The following is a 19,197-nucleotide window of genomic DNA, read 5'->3' as shown; positions in this document are numbered from 1 at the left end:
TCTTTTCAGTCTTTAAAATAAAGCAGCAACAGGGGCTGAAGCTGGAATAGAGGGCTTGCCTCACACGTGTGAGGCACTGGATTCTATCCTCAGCCCCACATCAATATAAATAAATAAAATAAAGGTATTATGTCCATCTACAACTTTAAAAATATATAAAAAATAATAAATCAGCAACAACCATTAGATACAGTTATTAAAATTCAGCTATTTCATTAGATACAGTTATTAAAAGTCAGCTTTTAACCAGTTAATTCTGATATAAAATAATAGGTGAAAAATCATCCCCATTAAATTCTCAATGACTTTCACATTACTTCATCCTAGATATTTCCTTGATTTGGTGTAAGTTCCCCAGTTTCCATGAGGTTGTTACAGAAGGCAAATAGCTTACTCTACAACATAGTTTGATCCTACTGGCATTCTGGGTCTAAATTGGGAGGAAATGTTAATAATTTAATTTTTGAGTTCTAGTGGCCTGAATGATATTTCCTGGTTTAATAACTTTTTTTAAGCATCTTACTCCCTCTTTTTTAGTAAATAAAAACAAAGACCACTGCCTGAAAAGTGTATTATACATACTACTTTATCTTCAATAGATGTGACCTTAGCCTACCTTGTACATAGTGGGGGTTTTTCTTATTTTGAAATACTTTACAAATAAAAAGTCCAAATATAACATTTCCAATTCATAGTTACTACACTCATGCTATTACTAATCAGAGGTCTATATTTAAAGAATAAAAAATGTCACAGGAATGTTGAATGTGTTATTATATTTTACTTAACATTCTGGTTAAAGAGTTTCTGAAATAATATATTTTTTTATGAGATGACAGAGCTACAATTCCAACTCCTGCATATTTAAAGGCAGGCAGGAATGGAAGTGTTCTTTCCCCAGGAATCCTGATAAATTATTTGCTATTTTGCAAACTTAATTTGTGGTTGAGTAAAGAATATTCTTAATACATTTTTTGTACCTTTTTCAACTGTGCAAAGGGACAAATAAAATGGCCCCATTTGATAATAAGTAGAAAGCAGCTGGAGTCAGCATTCAAAATTCCAGGAAAATGAGTTTGGCATGAGTAATTAAGGCCATAGTTTTCAACCTTGGCTGCATAAAAGAATCCCGGCATCAGCACTTTTAAAAATCTCCCCAAGTGAACCCAAGTCAAGGCTGAGTGCCACTAGTGTAAGAGGAATGGGAAAGGGAAACTGAGTTAGGAGAATATTATGATGGTCTGAGTGAAAAATAATAAAAACTTCAGCTAAGGAAATTAGCAGTCAGATATCCAGAAGAAGAAACAGCCGGACATCTCAACCACACAAGGGAGAAAAAAAGATACCGTGGTAAAAGAGATGGTTATAACCTGAGACTGAATGAAGTTGCCGTTGAAGAGATCATATAGAAATCTTCTGAGAGATATCCACATTTGTGGGGTGGGAGAAAGTTAAAAAAAAAAGCTGAGGAGGAGAATTGATCTTGTTCAGGTAGGATATGAATATATCAAGAGCAGTTAGGAATTAAGAATTAGATGGAATAATATGAAGTAATTTGTAGGAGACAGACCAGAGATTGAACCCAGGGGCACTTAACCACTGAGCCAAATCCCCAGCCCTTTTTATTTTTTATTTTGAGGCAGGATCTCACTAAGTTGTTTAGGAGCTCGCTAAATTGCTGAGATTGACCTCAAACTTGCAATCCTTCTGCCCCAGCCTCCCGAGCCACTGGGATTACAGACAGGCCTCACCTCATCCAGCTGAATACTTTAAAGTATTTTCTCAAATGTTCACCTTTTGGGTGCCCTAAAAGTTGTCCTTCATAAAGGCACTTTGAGATCCAAGAAAAATTAGTAGGTTTATGAAACAGAAGACAGAGGTTCTAATCCCAGCTCCACCCCTTCTAGTCCATTCACCTTGAGAAAGCCACTTGCCCAGATCTCACTTTCTTACCCTATTAAATGGGGATGACAGCATATGCCCTGACTCCTGATGTTATTACCATTAACTTAGATACTAGAGTATGTTAAAATGTGTTGTAAAGTATAAATAGTGAAGCAAAGAAGGGATTAGTATCATGACATTTTTTGCTGCTCTTTCACAAGTACATTAGTATTGAGCTATTTTGGACAATTTGGATTCCTAGCAAAGAGGGAGAATAATACTAGGACATCCCTCCTAGGACTCTTCTCTTCAAGGAGCTCACCATCCCATGGGGAAATAAATAACTATAAATATGTACTTTCTGTGAGGGCTGGAATTATATCACTGATCTGTTCCTAAGGCTTAATTCAGCACTTGGAACCTAGTAGGCTCTCCTAAATATTTGCTTTAGAAAGTTGGTGCAATAATATAAAATAAGGCAAAAAAAATCATATAAATAAAATGCTGTGGTAGTTTTGAGAAAAGAGAGATTCAAAATCTGGCATGTTGCCAGGATCAGAGTGGCTCACAAATATGTGAGTATGAATTAATGAATAATGGCTGGAGGAGGTTGGTACCATGCCCCTAAAGCCACTGTGCAGCAATAAGGGGTTGAAACCATATCAGATGCAAAATGTTAAATTAGCAACAAGGGGGAAAATGATTTTTAGATATAGGAAGACTTTAAACTCCTCAAGGCTAAGGCCACAGTCATCAAAACAGTGGTGGGTCAGAGGGAAACACCCTCAGAAACAGTGGTACACCCAAGCTGGTCATTTATTCACTTTATTGGTTATGATTGTGTCTTCCCAAGGCAAGGTACTGTTTATGTTCAGATGTATACTGCAATGATCTGCTTTGAATGTGGAAGTTAAAGGAGCCTGACCATGTCATCTTCTCTCTGTAGGAATAGATAATCTCTATGAGAGGGCGCTTCACATCCGCAAACTCCTCCTGACCTTGCCCAGGTCGGTCCTTATAGTGATGAGGTACCTCTTTGCCTTCCTCAATCAGTAAGTACCCTAATGCTCTGTCAAAATGCCCATCTGAATTCTGTGTTCCTGAATCTTATAAAAATGTACATTGGGTTCTATTTATCAGCAGAGTAGAAGAGAAAATGATTGAATGTAGACTGAAGGTACATTTTTTTCTCAGCAGATCAAAGTCTTTGTATGATTGATAAAAACTCTACCTCTGATCCAAAAGTTAATGCAAAAATATCCAAATACTACTAAAAAAAAAAAAAACCTGCTAGTGAAATAGGTTTTTCCAACCTCCACCCAAAGCTAACGTTTTTTGTCAAAATGATGTAAACTGCCTGCTCATTACAGAAAGTGTCTGTGATTTTTTTTAATGTCATAGTCAAAGATGTAAGAAAATCATAGATGAGACTTATTCACAGAACCAAAGAAGAATTTCTGCAAATGCACCATAATGAGACCCTGTGAAGAAGAATATATTTCTAAAATATTTTCTAAAGTAATGTAACAAATCTTAAAAACCACTACACAGTTTTCAGAGAAACTTTACTCTTATTTTAGGCAACTTGATGTTCAATTATTTCCTGATGTATGGGCTCCATTATAAGAATATCTTCCAGGAGTCCTATTGAAGAGCTCCCTTGCTGTGTAGCATTTCAGTTAAGCACTTGGAAATAAAGAAATCCAGGGGGAGTCAACATGTTGAGTAAGCTGGCATGTACTCTCCCTTCCTCAGATTAGGATATTTTCTCATCTCTATTTCACTGAAGGTTTTGCATCCTCAAAAGCCATGGAGATGTTCTACAACTCTGCTGACTAGACCTGAAATCACACCCACTCGGGTTGGCCCCAAGAGCCAAACACCATACAATGTTGGCAGGGAACTAAACAGAAGAGGGCTCTACTACTGACCCTATGGTGCCCAGAACATTCCCAATTGACAGTAGGAATCCATTTGTATAGAAGTCACCACTGAGATTGAAAAAAAAAAAAAAAAAAGGAAGAAAGAAAGAAAAAAAAAGAAGTCACCACTAGAAACTAGTGGTATCCAGAAAGATTCAAATAATTATATTTAGTTTAGATAGAGTCTCTATGTTTAACCTTTAAATAATCCTAGTCACCCAGGCAATTGTAAAAACCCAGGGCCTTTCCTTCTTTACTTTTAATTGCACATGTCATAATCCCCGCATCTCCAGGGCCTGCCCTACATTGCTGCTGGCCCTCTCTATGCTCTTCCTACCAAATTTTCCTGACACAGCTGAACGAATCCACTATGAACCAATGAGCCACAGTGGAGTCTGTTCATTAAGAAAGTTTTCAAAACCTGAATTTAATGCATCACGAATCTCAACAGAAAGACAGATGCACCAGGGGTCAATCAGCTGGCATCGCTTCCAGTGATTCTGCCTGGAGTTGCTCCTTATCTGCTTGAAGAGACAGGGGTCCAGGGTCTAGTCCAGGTTACTTGGGACAGGAAGTTGGAAAAGAGAGATTGGGAGGCAGGGGTTTAACTCAGTGGTAGGATGCTTGCCTTGGCATGTGGAAGTCCCTGGGTTCAATACCCAGCACTGCAAAGAATTACAAAAGAAAAAAAAAGCAACAAAAAGCAAGATTAGCTATTCTTTTTCATCATAAAATCAAAACTTAAAAGTAGCATTTTTATATCGGGCTTTTTTTCTCTTCAAGACAGCACTAAAAGAAAGATTAAGTGTGAGTCTCCCTGCTGAGCTCAAGTGTGTCTTTTGAAAATTAGACCATTCTTGTTCTGATTCTCACCTCTCCATCCTGCCCCCATTTTTAAGATGGTGTGAAACATGGTCATTTGCTGTTATTGTGAACTTTTTGTAAGGGTGAATGTTTGAGAAACGGCAGAAGGGAAAGACATATGTTAGCTATGGAAATTATGCTTTTGTATTTTCTACTTTCTAGACTATCTTATTTCCGAGAAAGGGTAAAGTATCGTGTCAGGTGGTGTCTCCGTTTCTTTGTGTCTCTCATCATCTCACAAAGGTAGTTGAGTCTCCTTTTTCTCCTCCCATCTGTCATCTGTTCACCTGGATTTTACATTTCCTTTCAAGGTTGACATTCTATATACTGAGAGAGAGCGTCTCAAAACTCTCCCTAGCACAGCATCTTACCCATGGGTTAGAGACCTGGCATGAAAGAGATAGCTTATTTTGACCTGCCTGTGAAAATGTTTCATAAATGTCCATTGGATTTGGTTTAGACATTGGTACTAAACACCAGAAATTTCCCCAAAGTTTGCCACAATAGTGGAATGAGAGAATCAAGGATTCTGTTCCCCTTTTCTGGCACGTCAGTGTTTTTGTGACTCTGGTTGTTGGTTAGTGTTGGTAGACTTAGCCAACAGCAGATTTTAAAGCCTAGAGTTGTTGGTTGCTTCCTTTCAATAGTTACGAAGAAAAGGAAATTTGTTTTCTTCTAAGATTTCCTCATGGTATATAGAAGAAAACTGAAATCTGAGGTATTTTTAAGTGGTGCGAAGACAAACTTAAAGGCATACATGAAGCTTTATGGATATCATACTGTCTCTCCAAAATTTACTTGAACAGCATTGAGAGCCTGAGCATATTTACAAATAAAACTCATCTACTTGATTTTGGTTGCCATTGCAGAGAATACTAGATTAAACTCTCTTCTAACTTTTGAAAACACCACTTAAAATTAAACAAATTTTCCTTTCTCAGTTTTTACCTAGTAGAAAGTCATAACCTCATTTTACTTTCCTTGGAGTTCAACTTTAAGTCAGTTGAAATATCATTTTATTCTAATAATAAAAACCAAATAAAATAGTTTACATCCCTGTTTTCAGAAGGTGAAGTATCTTATTAAGCATGTTTTCATTTTCCCCCTTGTTACTTCACAACTTCTTTCTTGCGTTCTCTCACAGTCTTTCACAGTACAGCGATGAGAACATGATGGACCCTTACAACCTAGCCATTTGCTTTGGCCCAACATTGATGCCCGTCCCAGAAATACAGGATCAAGTGTCTTGCCAAGCTCATGTGAATGAAATCATCAAGACCATCATCATCCATCATGAGACTATTTTCCCAGACACTAAAGAACTGGATGGACCCGTTTATGAGAAATGTATGGCTGGAGATGACTACTGGTAAGTCCAAGAATTTTAGTCTTTCCCCACCAAAAAAAAAAAAAAAAAGTGATGGAAGTATAGATATTGACTGAATTAGGAAAATGAATTGCCTATAAATGACCAATGATTCCATTTTTAAAAAGGAAAAAGAAAGGGAAGAAGCAGTAACATTTGCGATGTTAGTCTACTAAGATCCATGGCAACACTGGCTTTTTACTAGGGAAATTCATAATCATCCCTCTGTTTTCCCCAAAACTTACATTTTGTTAAATAAACCCACCTTATTATTATGACTTTTGTAGAGAATAAAGGTTTTGATGCTATAGAGAGCTATATTCATTTTTATGATTACATTAAATCTGAAAAAGATGGCTGATTAAATTAGCAGATTACATTTTGTGTTTTTTTTCTTCTTTTTTTTTTTTTTTGGTACAAGGGATTGAATGCAGGGGCACTTAACCACTGAGCCACATCCCCAGCCTCATTTTGTATTTTATTTAGACACAGGATTTCACTGAGTCACTTAGGGCTTTGCTAAGTTGCTGAGGCTAGCTTTGAACTCATGATCCTCCTGTCTTGGCCTCCCAAACTGCTGGGATTATAGGCTTGCATCACCATGACTGGAATGTTTTTCATTCTTAATCAGATATTTTAGATTCCACATAACATATTTTAAGACTCATTTTAAAGGGGGTTTGTCAATGAAGTAGATTTTTATTTTTATTTTCACTGTAACCCTTACTAATAAATAGTATTATAGTAAAGATAATTATGAGCAAATTTATTATATTCATGTATTTTAGGAATAAAAATTTTTAATATGGCAGTATGGGCACCCCCTAGTAAAGTATAGAAATGGAGACAGTATAGTCAATTGAATAACCTCAAAAGTAAAAACCCTGAAATGTTTGTGCTATTTGATACTTGAAATGTGAGTTTCAACAAGTTTATTAGAAATCATGTTCAATAAAATAAGCTTTGATTCCTTGAGCCCCTATTATATGCTGGTTACTTCGTGTACATGATCTCTTGTATTTGTCATGAATATTCTACCATGTTAATTTAGAGAGGCCAGGGAGCCTGCTTAGTGATTAGTAGTAACCTAGTCCGTTCTGTTGCTATGTCCGAATGCCATAAATTGGGTAACTTATAAAGAAAAGAAATTTACTTCTCACAGTTCTGGAGACTGAAAATCTAATATCAAGATCCTGGCATCTGTTATGGGCCTTCTTGCTGCATTATAACATGGTGGAAGGCATCAATGACAGAAGCAAGGGAGTAGGTGTGATCACACTCTTCCTCTTCTTATAATGCCTCTAATTCCATCATGTCCCCCATCATCTCATGAAACCCTAACTACTTTCCTTAGGCCCCATGAGCATGAGAATTTGGGGATTGTTCCAACACATGAACTTTGGGAGAGATACTCAAACCATAGCACCAGGTACAACTGATTCTAAAGCCCACAAGAGTCTTTCCATATGTAGCCTCCTTCAAGAACTGTCTGAGCAGCTAGGACTCAGCAGTAGCTAGAAATAAACATGTCTAAATCCTCATTCTGGACCATGCCTAGGACACTGTGTTTCCCCTTTCCTTGCAGAGGATTAAGTAAAAGTGGAACACATAGCTGAAAGAACAAAAATAACTGAAAGCATTTTTACTTAAAGGATAGTATGATGGTTAAGAAAACTCGGTGTTATTTCCAGAAGTATTGCTTCCTAAATTAGCCACAGCCCATGCTAAATTCCAGTTTTGTAGTGTATCCAGCAATTTTACACATGAAATTAAATTTAGTAATATTCATTTGAGTACTTATTATGTGCAGGGTACCTCCTGAAGCTGGGCTCTGGGAAAGTAAATGAATAAAACTCAGCCCTGCTGTTAGTCATCTTTGTTTTAAAGCCAGTGTCAAAGGCATGTTTAGCATTCCTAGATATTTGGGCTTTATCAGTAAGCTCTGCTGTCTTATTCATTTTTTCAAAGGCCAAATATGTAAAGATAAGGTCAGTAGTATTTGATGTATTGTAATCTAGGACATTTTGTGGTCACTGCTTTTCCAAAATAGGTAAAGGCCCATGTTATAACCTTGCAACCAAGGTTAATGTAGGCTTGAGTATGTCCTTTTGCTTATATGTAGTGTTTTCTAGGGCACTGCTCATTTTACACAGAAAATCAATTATACAGTAGTTATCCTTGTCCCCCAACATCAGCAATATAAATGGGATTTTACAGTAACATCAGTTTTATGTTTGTGACCAATGCATTTTACCTATTAGCATACATTTGAGGAGAGGTAATAGTAGTGTTAAAGGATAAGTTCTAAAAGAGGATAAAAAACATAATTCTCATATAAATGTAAAATGAACACATGCCAAGGAATAATGGGAAAGATGCTACAGTCAGTTCAAAGAAGAAGTCAAAGATCCATCAATTTATATGTAGCAAAACAATGGTTTGAGTTTGCAAAAACACATCTGTCTATGGGGCAATAATTAAACATCTTCTGTCTGAATTCAGCTAATTTGCTTTCTTTGGATAAGAGTTATTTGTAATGCCATTTGTTTTCTATAATTTCTTTCTTAATAGAATTGTAAAATAATCTAGTTAAAGATGAATGTGGATGGACAGAGAGATAGACATCACCATAGAACCAGATAATCAAAGGAGGTTCTAATATTCCATTGAAAAGACTATCCAGTAAAAATTTTGCCATTAAAAATCATATTTTTCCTTGAGGCAGCAATTACTCATTTTTAACAATTCTCCCCACTTTTGTTTCATATGAATTCCCATTTCTGCTCCACAGTGACAGCCCCTACAGTGAGCACGGTACATTGGAGGAAGTGGACCAGGATGCTGGTACCGAGCCCCACACCAGCGAAGATGGTAAGCCCTGTGCTCATGCTACTATAAAACCAGTTTTTCTAGACATTTTTTTTTTAACAATTGGGGTTCCCCGCACTTCTTTTGTTTGGTTTAGTTTGGTTTTAGTTTGGGGGGTTTTATGTTTATTTTTGTCTTTTCCTCATTTAATGTGTAAGAATTCTCTATGGGTCTGGATCCTCTGTGTAAAGAGTTATTGTGGCCCTTTATGGGAGGCTTTGCCAAAATCTTTTGTTCTGAAGCTTTTTTTTTTTTTTTTTTCACATGCTTCTTATGCCTTTTGCTAAACAGAGGTTCTTAATTGTAAAGCTGGTGAATTTTTCAGTCTTTTCCCTCATGGTTATTTTACTTTGTGTCAACTTTAAGAAATCCTTCTGTACCCTAAGATAATGAAGATAATTCTCCTATAGTTTTTTATTTTATTGTGATAAAACACATAACATGAGCCCTGCCCTGTTAACAAAAATGTAAGTGTACCATACATTATTGGTGATTATAGGTTCAGTTTTGTTCAGCAGATCACTAGAGCTTATTCACTTGCCTGATACTTTATTTCTGTTGATTAGTAACTCCTGATTTTCTCTCTCCCAGCTCCTAGCAACCACCAGTCTTCTTTTTCACTGTTTCTACCTGTCTTTCCCTATACCACAGTCTCGATTTTGATACCTTTTAATAAATCTTAATAGTTAGCAAGGCAAGGTCTCTGACTTTGTCCTTCTTTACCATTCTTGCCCCTTTGTAATTCCACTTAAATTTTATGCTCATGCTGGGTGCGGTGGCACACGTCTGTAATTCCAGCAGCTCGGGAGGCAGAGGCAGGAGGATCACAAGTTGAAAGTGAGCCTCAGCAATTTAGCGAGGCACTAAACAACTCCATGAGACCCTATCTCTCATAAAATACAAAGCGGCTCAGTGGTCGAGTGCCCCTGAGTTCAATTCCCCAGCACCAAAAAAAAAAAAAAAATAGACTCAGCTTTTCAAATTCTTAAAAAGTAATTTTAAAAATCCCTGAAAATCTGTTGGGTTTTTTGATTACAGTTATACTGATTTTATATATATTAACATGGGAGAATTGATATCTTTACAGTATTTAGTCTTCCACTCTGTGAACATGTTTCCAGTTATTGAATGTCTCCCAATTAACTTTAGACACTCTGAAGAGATTATTTTTGAACTTTTTTACCTTTTTAAGTTTAATACTTCATATTAATTTTCAACACTTTATTTTTTTAATATTGACATATAAACCATCACTCTTAGTACCTCTTCAGCTATACACACAAATTTTTTTCTTCCTTCTATATCTGTGATTAGTCTTCTTCAAAACTATTTTTACTTTTTTTTTTAAATTTCTACATGTTCTGTTTGGTGTACTTTCATATATACTGTTTGGCCATTTTTTATAATCTCTTGGTTTTGCTTATAATATTTATCCTTTCCATTGCTTCTGTTTATGTGTCTCGTAATTCTAATATATATTCCTAGATTTTTATCGGCTCTCACTCATTGGGTTTTATTTTGCAGTAAATTTGTATTAGGCTCATTTGAAGATAGGTTCCTCCAGAGAGGGTTTTCATTTCCTTCTGCCTCAGGCACAACTAGCCTAGGATGCCATCATTTTTGGTTTGAGGTTTTCCAGACCACCCAGGTATTGTGAATCTACAATGCAGACCTGTTTGAGGGCTTGAATGTGGTTGGGACTCTCAGAGATGATGTATTCTAAGATTTGAGATAGATTATTTCCTCCGGAAGTGAGGTGGATGGGAGAGTTCCAGAACTTAGAAGTTCGAGAAGAGAACCAAACATATTATAGAAACTTCTAGAACATTACAGTGAGGTTCTCACTTAAAGAGACACCAAGAATTTGATTCTTTTGGTAGGAGAGGAAGATATTTAGATGCCCCATGCTGAGTGAGCATGCCTAACTTAGTCTCCTATGAAAAAACAAAAGTTTAACTAGACCAGGAAAATACCCTCAGTACAAAAATCTGACTCCTGTGTTCTAATATTCTATTTACCTCTCTGGGTTCCCATTTTTTCATTGAATTTTTGGTCTTTAGTATTCCTTACTGTAGCTTATTAATGCAATTACCAACGTTTGGTTTTTTTAAAATATAGGATTTTCAGTTGATTTTAGCAGGAGGGCAATTAAAATTTATAGTATCTATTCTCTGCTAAAAAAAAAAGGAGGAAAAAAGCTAACTCCTTGTGTCTTTAAAAGCAAAACAAATTGATGTTTTCTGAATTAAAGTTAGAAGACCTTCTTTAAAGTGATTGCTTCTATTTCTTTTTCTTTTGGGGGGAGGGGCAGAGGTCGGTACCAGGGATTGTTCAATTCAGGGGTATTTGACCACTGAGCCACATCCTCAGCCCTATTTGTATTTACTTTACAGACAGGGTCTCACTGAGTTGCTTAGTGCTTTGCTTTTGCTGAGGTTGGCTTTGAACTCACCATTCCCTTGCCTCAGGCACGCCCAGTGAGAGCTTCTGTTTCTATGAAGTTGCTTTTGAAAGTCTTTGAACCCTTCCTCTGCACCCTCCTTTCTTTTGTCTTAGGTTTCTTTGTTCTCTGTATGGTTGGATCTTTTTTCTCTGCTGATTTCTGTGTCCTTGCTTTCTTCAGTGAGAGGAAAAGCCAAGACAAAGCCCCAGCCATCTCTCTTCCCAAATATCAGTCTTATCATCATGCCATCTGTCAATCATTCTTACCTCATGACCTAAGAAAGAAAGTGTTGAGTGCTCTGTGTACTAGGTACCGTTTTGATCACATTCACCTGATTTTGCCAAAAGACAAAGCATTGCTTACAAAGGAGAGATATTCTGTCCCACAGCCAACACTCCAAAATCCTATAACTGTATTAACTAGAATATTGATTACATTTTCAATTGCCAGGTATCTCTGAAATGGTATCACCAGAGAGAACAACTTTGGTTTTCAGTCGACTGGCTGTCACAGAACTAAACCATCCTCTGCAAGGGCAGTAGGTAGCAGATCAAGGAAGAAAAGTATCAGGGATAGTAAGGTCTCCAAGAGAAAGAATGATGTAATAATATTTTATGTAAAATTATAAGACATGGAAACATAAGATTTGGTAACACCAAGCAGTCAGGGTGTCTATCAGCACTGCTGAATTTTCTTTCCCTTTGCACAAATCACAACAGCCATGCAGAAAAACCAAGTGATCATGTTATACCCTTACTATTATTGTCATTGATATTAGTGGTAACAGCATCCTATGAAGTCTCTCTCTGCAGGATATTAACAGACTGTGAAGCTGTCCTTATGAAAGGGGCATGTGCAGCATGCCCTGAGATTGATTTGCCATGCAATGCCTAGACTAAGATGTGTGTAAATAGCTTATTGATTGACACTTGACTGTGAAATGGTTCTCAGGGGAATAGAAAAAGTCAAAATAATGAAGTTGCTCAGAATTACTGGTTGATGTACCAGGATTACCAATAAAACATTTTTTTTTCTTCATTCGGTCGTTCTTTCATAACCTAGCCACATTTCAGTAAAATGAGTCTAATGATTCTGTTCCTAGTTGTTTCAAAAAATATTAAAAAGTAGAGATGATGATTGTGAAATTATGATAAAATGTATGTATATATATATAATTTATATGTCTGTATTTAATATATATATATATATTAAATTGTCTTAAATAGCTCTTGGCCAGCATTAATAGTATATGATAGAATGACATGAAATATAATGTTAACTATGACACATTAATGATTCTCTTTTTTTTCCCTCTTGGACACAATATATGAAGATTATATACCATGTCATGTGCTAATATTTTCTAATTTTTTTTAGTAAAATCAAATATAAGTATATGGATATGGTCATACAGGAATTTCCAAACTTGTATGTCATGAAGTTATTTTTAATAAGTTAGCATGTCTTTATTCCTCCATGACCATTTTGACTTCCCTGGAGAACTGAAGAACAGGTTTTGCTCTGTCATCTCAAGTCAACCAGAATTGATTCTTTATCTGCAAATTTAGAACAAACTATGAAGTCATTTATTTTAAACATAAAGCTATCTCTCCTCTAAGAAGCAGACTTAGAGAATTTAATAAAACGGTCATTCATATAGTGTTAATAAAATATAATTTTAGGAGGCTAGGGATATAGCTCAGTTGGTAGAGGGTTTGCATCTTGCCTCACATGCACAAGGCCCTGGGTTCAATCCCCAGCACTACAAAAAAAAAAAAAAAAAAAATATATATATATATATATATATATATATATATAAAATCTGTGTGTGTATACACACACATATACATATATGTAATATGTATGTGATTTTAGGAGGGAACACCAGAATATTACCATGTGAGTTGAAAGTTATATTCAATCGCTAAAAGACTTAAATTGTTGTTTTAAAAATTATTCACTTACATGTAAATCATAGTGTTGTGGTACTGTGATATGAAATACTATTGACCTTAAATATCATCCACTAGCAAAATGATGGTATATTTTTCATTTTTAAAATGTTTTGTCGAAATTTAACCAGACCCTTCATATAAGATGAAACCTAAACTTTTTCAGTGTTTATTGGATTTTATGCTTTTACTTTATATATCTCAGAGAACTTTGAGTTAATCAGGTGAGAAAGAAGCCTAGCTGTCTATTAAAAAATCTCTGATATGTGGATACCAACACATAACGAGGGAGGGTGGTGAGGGGAAAAAATAGAAATCCATTGGATTAGATCAAGGGGAATGAAGAGAAGGAGTGGGGGATAGGAACAGAAAAGTCAGTAGAATTAATTGGACATAACTTTCCTATGTTAATATATGAATACATGACCAGTGTAACTCCACATCCTGTACAACCTCAAGAATGGGAATTTATACTGCATGTATGCATAATATCTCAAAATATCTCTACTATCATATATATCTAAAAAGGACAAATTAAAAAAATTTTAAACAGATTTTTTGATAATAGAGATCCGCTCTGTCTTCTCCCAGTGGCAATACCTACATAAGTATTGTACAGTAATCACCACCAGGATGTTGATGCTGATATAATCTATTCACCATATTCACATTTCACCAGTTTTACATGCACTTATTTGTGTGTTTACTTAGTTCTGTACAGTTTTACTACATGTACAGATTTGTATGACCACAATTATAGTCAAGATGCACAGTTCCATTTCTAGGATTCCACCTACTACCCTTTATAGCCACAATCACTTCCCCAGTACTTCCCCCACTACCTCAACAACCACACACCTATTTTCCATCTCTATAATTATGCCATTCAAAGAATGCTGTATAAATGGAATTATACAGCCTGTAAAGATTTGAGTTTTGACTTTTTTTTTTCCTTGAATATCTTTTAATCTCTAGAAGACCTAATTTTTAAATCTGATCTTTTAATTTGGGTCAAGGGCAGCCTGCTTGATTCATAATTAAGATCCAAACTTTGTTACTGATGCAAGAGAAAAAGTTGTCATTACTTTTGATGGTAGTTGAAAATTTTATGGTACCGAAAAAGTCCATGAGGAAATTAAAGGTATTCAAATAGTATTTATTGTGCTGATTTTTCTTGATTTTTTAAAAATAAGCTAATAGAGCTGGGATTGTGGCTCAGTGGTAGAGGGCTTGCCTAGCATGCATGAGGCACTGGGTTCGATCCCCAGCACCACATAAAATAATAATAATAATAATAAGCTAATAACGCACAAACTCCCTAGTGTTTTCTGGGATGGTGATTTTTCCATGTTAAAAATGGTATTAACATATTGCAAGGAAACTCTATCAGTGTCAAAAGTAAGTATCGGAGCATGGTGGAGGATATTCCAACCAAAGGAGAGATTTCATATATTATATTGCAAAGTTATAATATTTTTATTAGACTGTCATTATATCTCAAGTAAAAAGCTATGGAGATTAAGATCTAGAGTTTGGTTTTTCTGGGTGTTCAAATGGATGACAGCTACCGAATGTTTTCCTTTATCTGTTTTAACTGCCCATATTTCCTCCTGCCTTGGCGATTTGTTTATTACCTCGTTCAGTCTGGATATTAAAGTGGCCTATTTATTTCTAAAGTCTCATAGACCTTTTGGATCGTGTATCACATCTTCCTAACAACCCTGTCCCTCTCCATGTTCTGGTGTGTTCTTTGTAGAATGTGAGCCAATAGAAGCAATAGCCAAGTTTGACTATGTTGGGCGGTCTGCCAGAGAACTGTCCTTCAAGAAGGGTGCCTCTCTGCTGCTGTATCACCGTGCGTCTGAGGACTGGTGGGAAGGCAGGCACAACGGGATTGACGGGCTTGTGCCTCACCAGTACATAGTGGTGCAGGATATGTGAGTAGTCCCAACTTTGGCTGCCGGAGTGCTCCTAATAGGGGACTCCAGAACTGTGGCTCTTCAACTGACTTTGGTTTTAATGGTAAAAGAGCAAAAGAGGCTACAGAGATAAAATTTCTGAGCTGGACACAGTTCTTCTTCACCTTTCTAGTGGCTCTTTGCTAATGGTTCTTCAAGGACCAGCAGATACTCATTTTCCAAACTCTACCAAGAGGGAGTGGAGCAAGAATTAGTAGGAGACACCTCTTGAAGTTTTCAGCTTCTTAGAAAAATAATCTCTGAAAAGAAAATGGCTTTAGGAGCTAGAGTGACACTGGTAATTCCAAAAACAGCAGTGTTCTTCCTTGACATCTGTCTACAGTTTTAATTCCAGGTTCCCTTGGGCGAGGATACTGACTTACAGCCTAAGGGAGTCACCTCTAGGTGTTTATTGTTTTAATTTTACTGATGAGAAAGCTCTGATTTCAAAAATATTTAAGGAAACAGGAAGATGATCGTGACACATTAAAACAGCAGGTTATAAAGTAACATGTACAGTATAATCCCTATTTTCTTAGTACATTTTGGAATGCATTACCAATTTAAGAGTAGCTTTTCAAGGGAAAGAGAAATACACTATATAAATTGAATACAATGATTTAGTGACTTAGCATAATTTTAGAAATACTAAATATGTAGATCAGAATCCCAGGAATATTATGTGCATATGTAGGCATGCAGTCATATATTTATAAACTCCCTAAACATAGATATCCATAGTATAAATATTGTACATAACACACACACACTCCTAGATAGGTATTCCAGGTATAGGAAAAAAGTATAGAAGGATCTTTCCTAAAATCCTAACAGTTGCCTCTTGATGTTTCATTCTAGGTCATTGTTATTTTGCATGTATATCTATATGTACAGGCATAGATATAGGAAATTCCCAATTTGCTGTCAACAAGACCATATTATTTTATAACGAAAGCTATATTAATAAAATAAAGGCTTAGTTACATAAATGTTATCCCTTCTTTATTTATTTTTTGGTCCCGTTCATCTAAAAAAAAGACCCTCACTGTTGATTCTTATCATTTCAGGGATGATACATTTTCAGACACCCTGAGCCAAAAAGCTGACAGTGAAGCCAGCAGTGGCCCTGTCACTGAAGACAAGTCTTCATCCAAGGACATGAACTCCCCAACAGACCGTCATTCTGATGGCTACTTAGCCAGGTAAGTGGAGTTTGGTGACCACGCTCCTAAACCTCCACTTCTCCAGAGGCTGAGGAGTCTCCACAACCCAGCCTCACCGTTTTCCTGGTGTTCTAAGTTCTCCTATCTTCTCTCTTTTTCTGTGGATATCCAGACAAAGAAAAAGAGGAGAGCCACCCCCTCCGGTAAGGCGTCCTGGCAGGACCAGTGACGGCCATTGTCCCCTCCACCCCCCACATGCTCTATCCAACTCCTCAGTTGATCTGGGATCCCCCAGCCTGGCCAGCCACCCCCGGGGCCTACTGCAGAACCGTGGCCTCAACAATGACAGTCCTGAGAGGAGGCGTCGACCCGGCCACGGCAGCCTGACCAACATCAGCCGGCACGACTCCCTCAAAAAGATTGATAGCCCTCCTATCAGAAGGTCCACCTCATCAGGGCAATACACGGGCTTCAATGACCACAAGCCACTGGACCCAGAGACCATTGCTCAGGTACAGTGCTTTTAATGGAACACTGCATTTAAGTACCTTGGCATGATGCATGATGAAGGTGATAGGAAGATTTATATTCTGTGACTATGTTTTCGTGTAAGCCAACTAAAGAAAATAGGAGATTTATTGTTTCTTTAAGGCCTGGATATGAGTCTTTTTTGAAGAACTATTTGTTATTGGAGGAGCCCAAGTGTATTAGGTTCATATTGATTTAACAAAGACAAGGCAGAAATGTAGGAGCCAGGAAATTCAAAACCAATGTTGGAAAATAGCCAGGAAACTCATGAAAAAGAAGAAGGAGAAAGGACTAGCCCTAGCAATCCTAAGTATATTCTGAAGCTAGCAAAACAGACAAATGGATGAGACTCAACAGAGAGCCCAGAAACAGAAAAATTTTAGCACATAGTTATTTAGCACATAGCTTTCAACCCAGTAAATGATGGATTTGTCAATATATAATAGGATCAAATCAACAATAATTAGTCATTTGAAGGACAGCAAATCTGGATCCCATGTACCTCTTTCACACACACACCTTTTATGCCCAACACTGACTACATAGAGGGATTCTGTGGTTTGTTTCTAATGATTAGAATCAACAAAGTAAAAGTAAAATGATATTAATGAATTTGCCTGTTGTTCTACTATATTATATTGCCTTCTGGTTCTTTTTATAGCTTAAGACAACAAAAAATATGTTTATCTTAGTAACAAAGGAGGTTAAATAGATTCAGGGTTTGACATTTGAGTAATCTAAAGCATCTTCCAGATATCACTGAAGCTTAAAAAAATACCTCAATAGATCAAAGAGTGAATAAGAAATGAATGAAACAAACATAGAGAAGTGGAAGGGATGGATTATCCTTAACAAAAAGCACCCAAGGAAATCTTCCCTGATATGACACATTTCTGAGCTATTTTGAGTGTCCTAGTGAAAAAGAATTCTGGATAGCAAATTAGATTGTGTGAGGAGTTTAATGTGTTTTTTTTAATTAAATGAATATAAAGTGCACAACAATTTCCCAGCAAAAATCAAAAAAGCTTTTTTTTTTTTTAAGAGAGAGTGAGAGAGGAGAGAGAGAGAGAGAGAGAGAGAGAGAGAGAATTTTTTCTAATATTTATTTTTTGGTTCTCGGCGGACACAACATCTTTGTTGGTATGTGGTGCTGAGGATCGAACCCAGGTCGCACGCATGCCAGGCAAGCGCGCTACCGCTTGAGCCACATCCCCAGCCCTCAAAAAAGCTTTTGACCCTTTTGGTTTTTTCTATTCAAGCATTATGCAAGACCCTTTGAGACATATTTAGAACCAATGGTATTTAATTATAGCTTGATTTAGTGATTTAAGAAACCCATAACATCATTGCTTGTAATAAGCAGGTAAAACATGATCTAGGTTAGGAAGACAAAGAGTTTGGGGGTAGGTAGGCATAGTGAAGTCTATTTAACCCTTTTGTTTCCAGAACCAGGAAACCCTCTATTATTAACCATAAAAACAAAAACTCATTAGATATACCAGGCTCTCACATTCTCTCTGGGGCAAATGTAAAAAAAAAAAAAAAAAAAAAAAAAAAAATCCATATGCTTAGCAGTAAATGGAAATCACATCCAAAAGTAATCACTTGAAAAGTGATGTCACCCTCACAGAATGGCTCCCAGATCTGTCCTTTGTTTATCTTTCCATGTCTAGTCTTCAGATTTCCCCTGAGGACAAGTGAGCATATAAAAACATACAAATTATTTTATTAAACAAACCAGTGGAATCGATGATGGAGATTTTTTTAAAGGATACAGTATCTATATGGGATCATCATGTCTTGGTCTGTTCGTTGTTGTGGAGACTATTGTAATATCATCTCTTGGCTTATCTATTTAGCAGACCCTTATTGAGCACCTAGTGAGAGGCTTTATAGATGAAAGTGTTTAACAATAGCTGCTTCTTCATGGTGCTTCCAATGTTGGGGGAAGAAGGATACGAAAATCGATTGCACTGTACCATGGTACAAGGATAATTGTCTAAATGAGCAGAAGAAGTAGTAGGAATATAGAAAAGAGACACCTCAACCAGACTAGGGCAGGTTTTCTGCACCATCTCATATAACATTCTGTTTTGTTGTTGTTGTCATTAAAAATTATAAAACTATATACTTAAAAACTTCACCATTTTTTGAGAGAGAGAGAGAGAATTTTTAATATTTATTTTTTAGATTTCAGCAGACACAACATCTTTGTTTGTATGTGGTGCTGAGGATCGAACCCGGGCCGC

At 36.5% G+C, this 19,197-nt stretch overlaps 1 protein-coding gene across 2 annotated transcripts in view; it reads left to right on the top strand.

Annotated features, from left to right (window-relative positions):
- Srgap1 (SLIT-ROBO Rho GTPase activating protein 1) overlaps nt 1-19,197 on the top strand; it is a 273,907-nt gene that overhangs the window by 240,866 nt on the left and 13,844 nt on the right. For both annotated transcript variants that reach the window (XM_026392966.2, XM_026392965.2), the window contains exons 16-21: nt 2,831-2,936; nt 5,815-6,039; nt 8,828-8,907; nt 15,056-15,236; nt 16,325-16,459; nt 16,593-16,932. In XM_026392966.2, the coding sequence (XP_026248751.1) occupies nt 2,831-2,936; nt 5,815-6,039; nt 8,828-8,907; nt 15,056-15,236; nt 16,325-16,459; nt 16,593-16,932 (1,067 nt within the window). The remainder of the gene's footprint in view (nt 1-2,830; nt 2,937-5,814; nt 6,040-8,827; nt 8,908-15,055; nt 15,237-16,324; nt 16,460-16,592; nt 16,933-19,197) is intronic.

This window comes from Urocitellus parryii, chromosome 5 (assembly GCF_045843805.1).
Source record: "Urocitellus parryii isolate mUroPar1 chromosome 5, mUroPar1.hap1, whole genome shotgun sequence".
NCBI lineage: Eukaryota > Metazoa > Chordata > Mammalia > Rodentia > Sciuridae > Urocitellus > Urocitellus parryii.
Note: the sequence above shows the minus strand (reverse complement) of the source record. Positions and strands in the feature narration are given on the sequence as shown.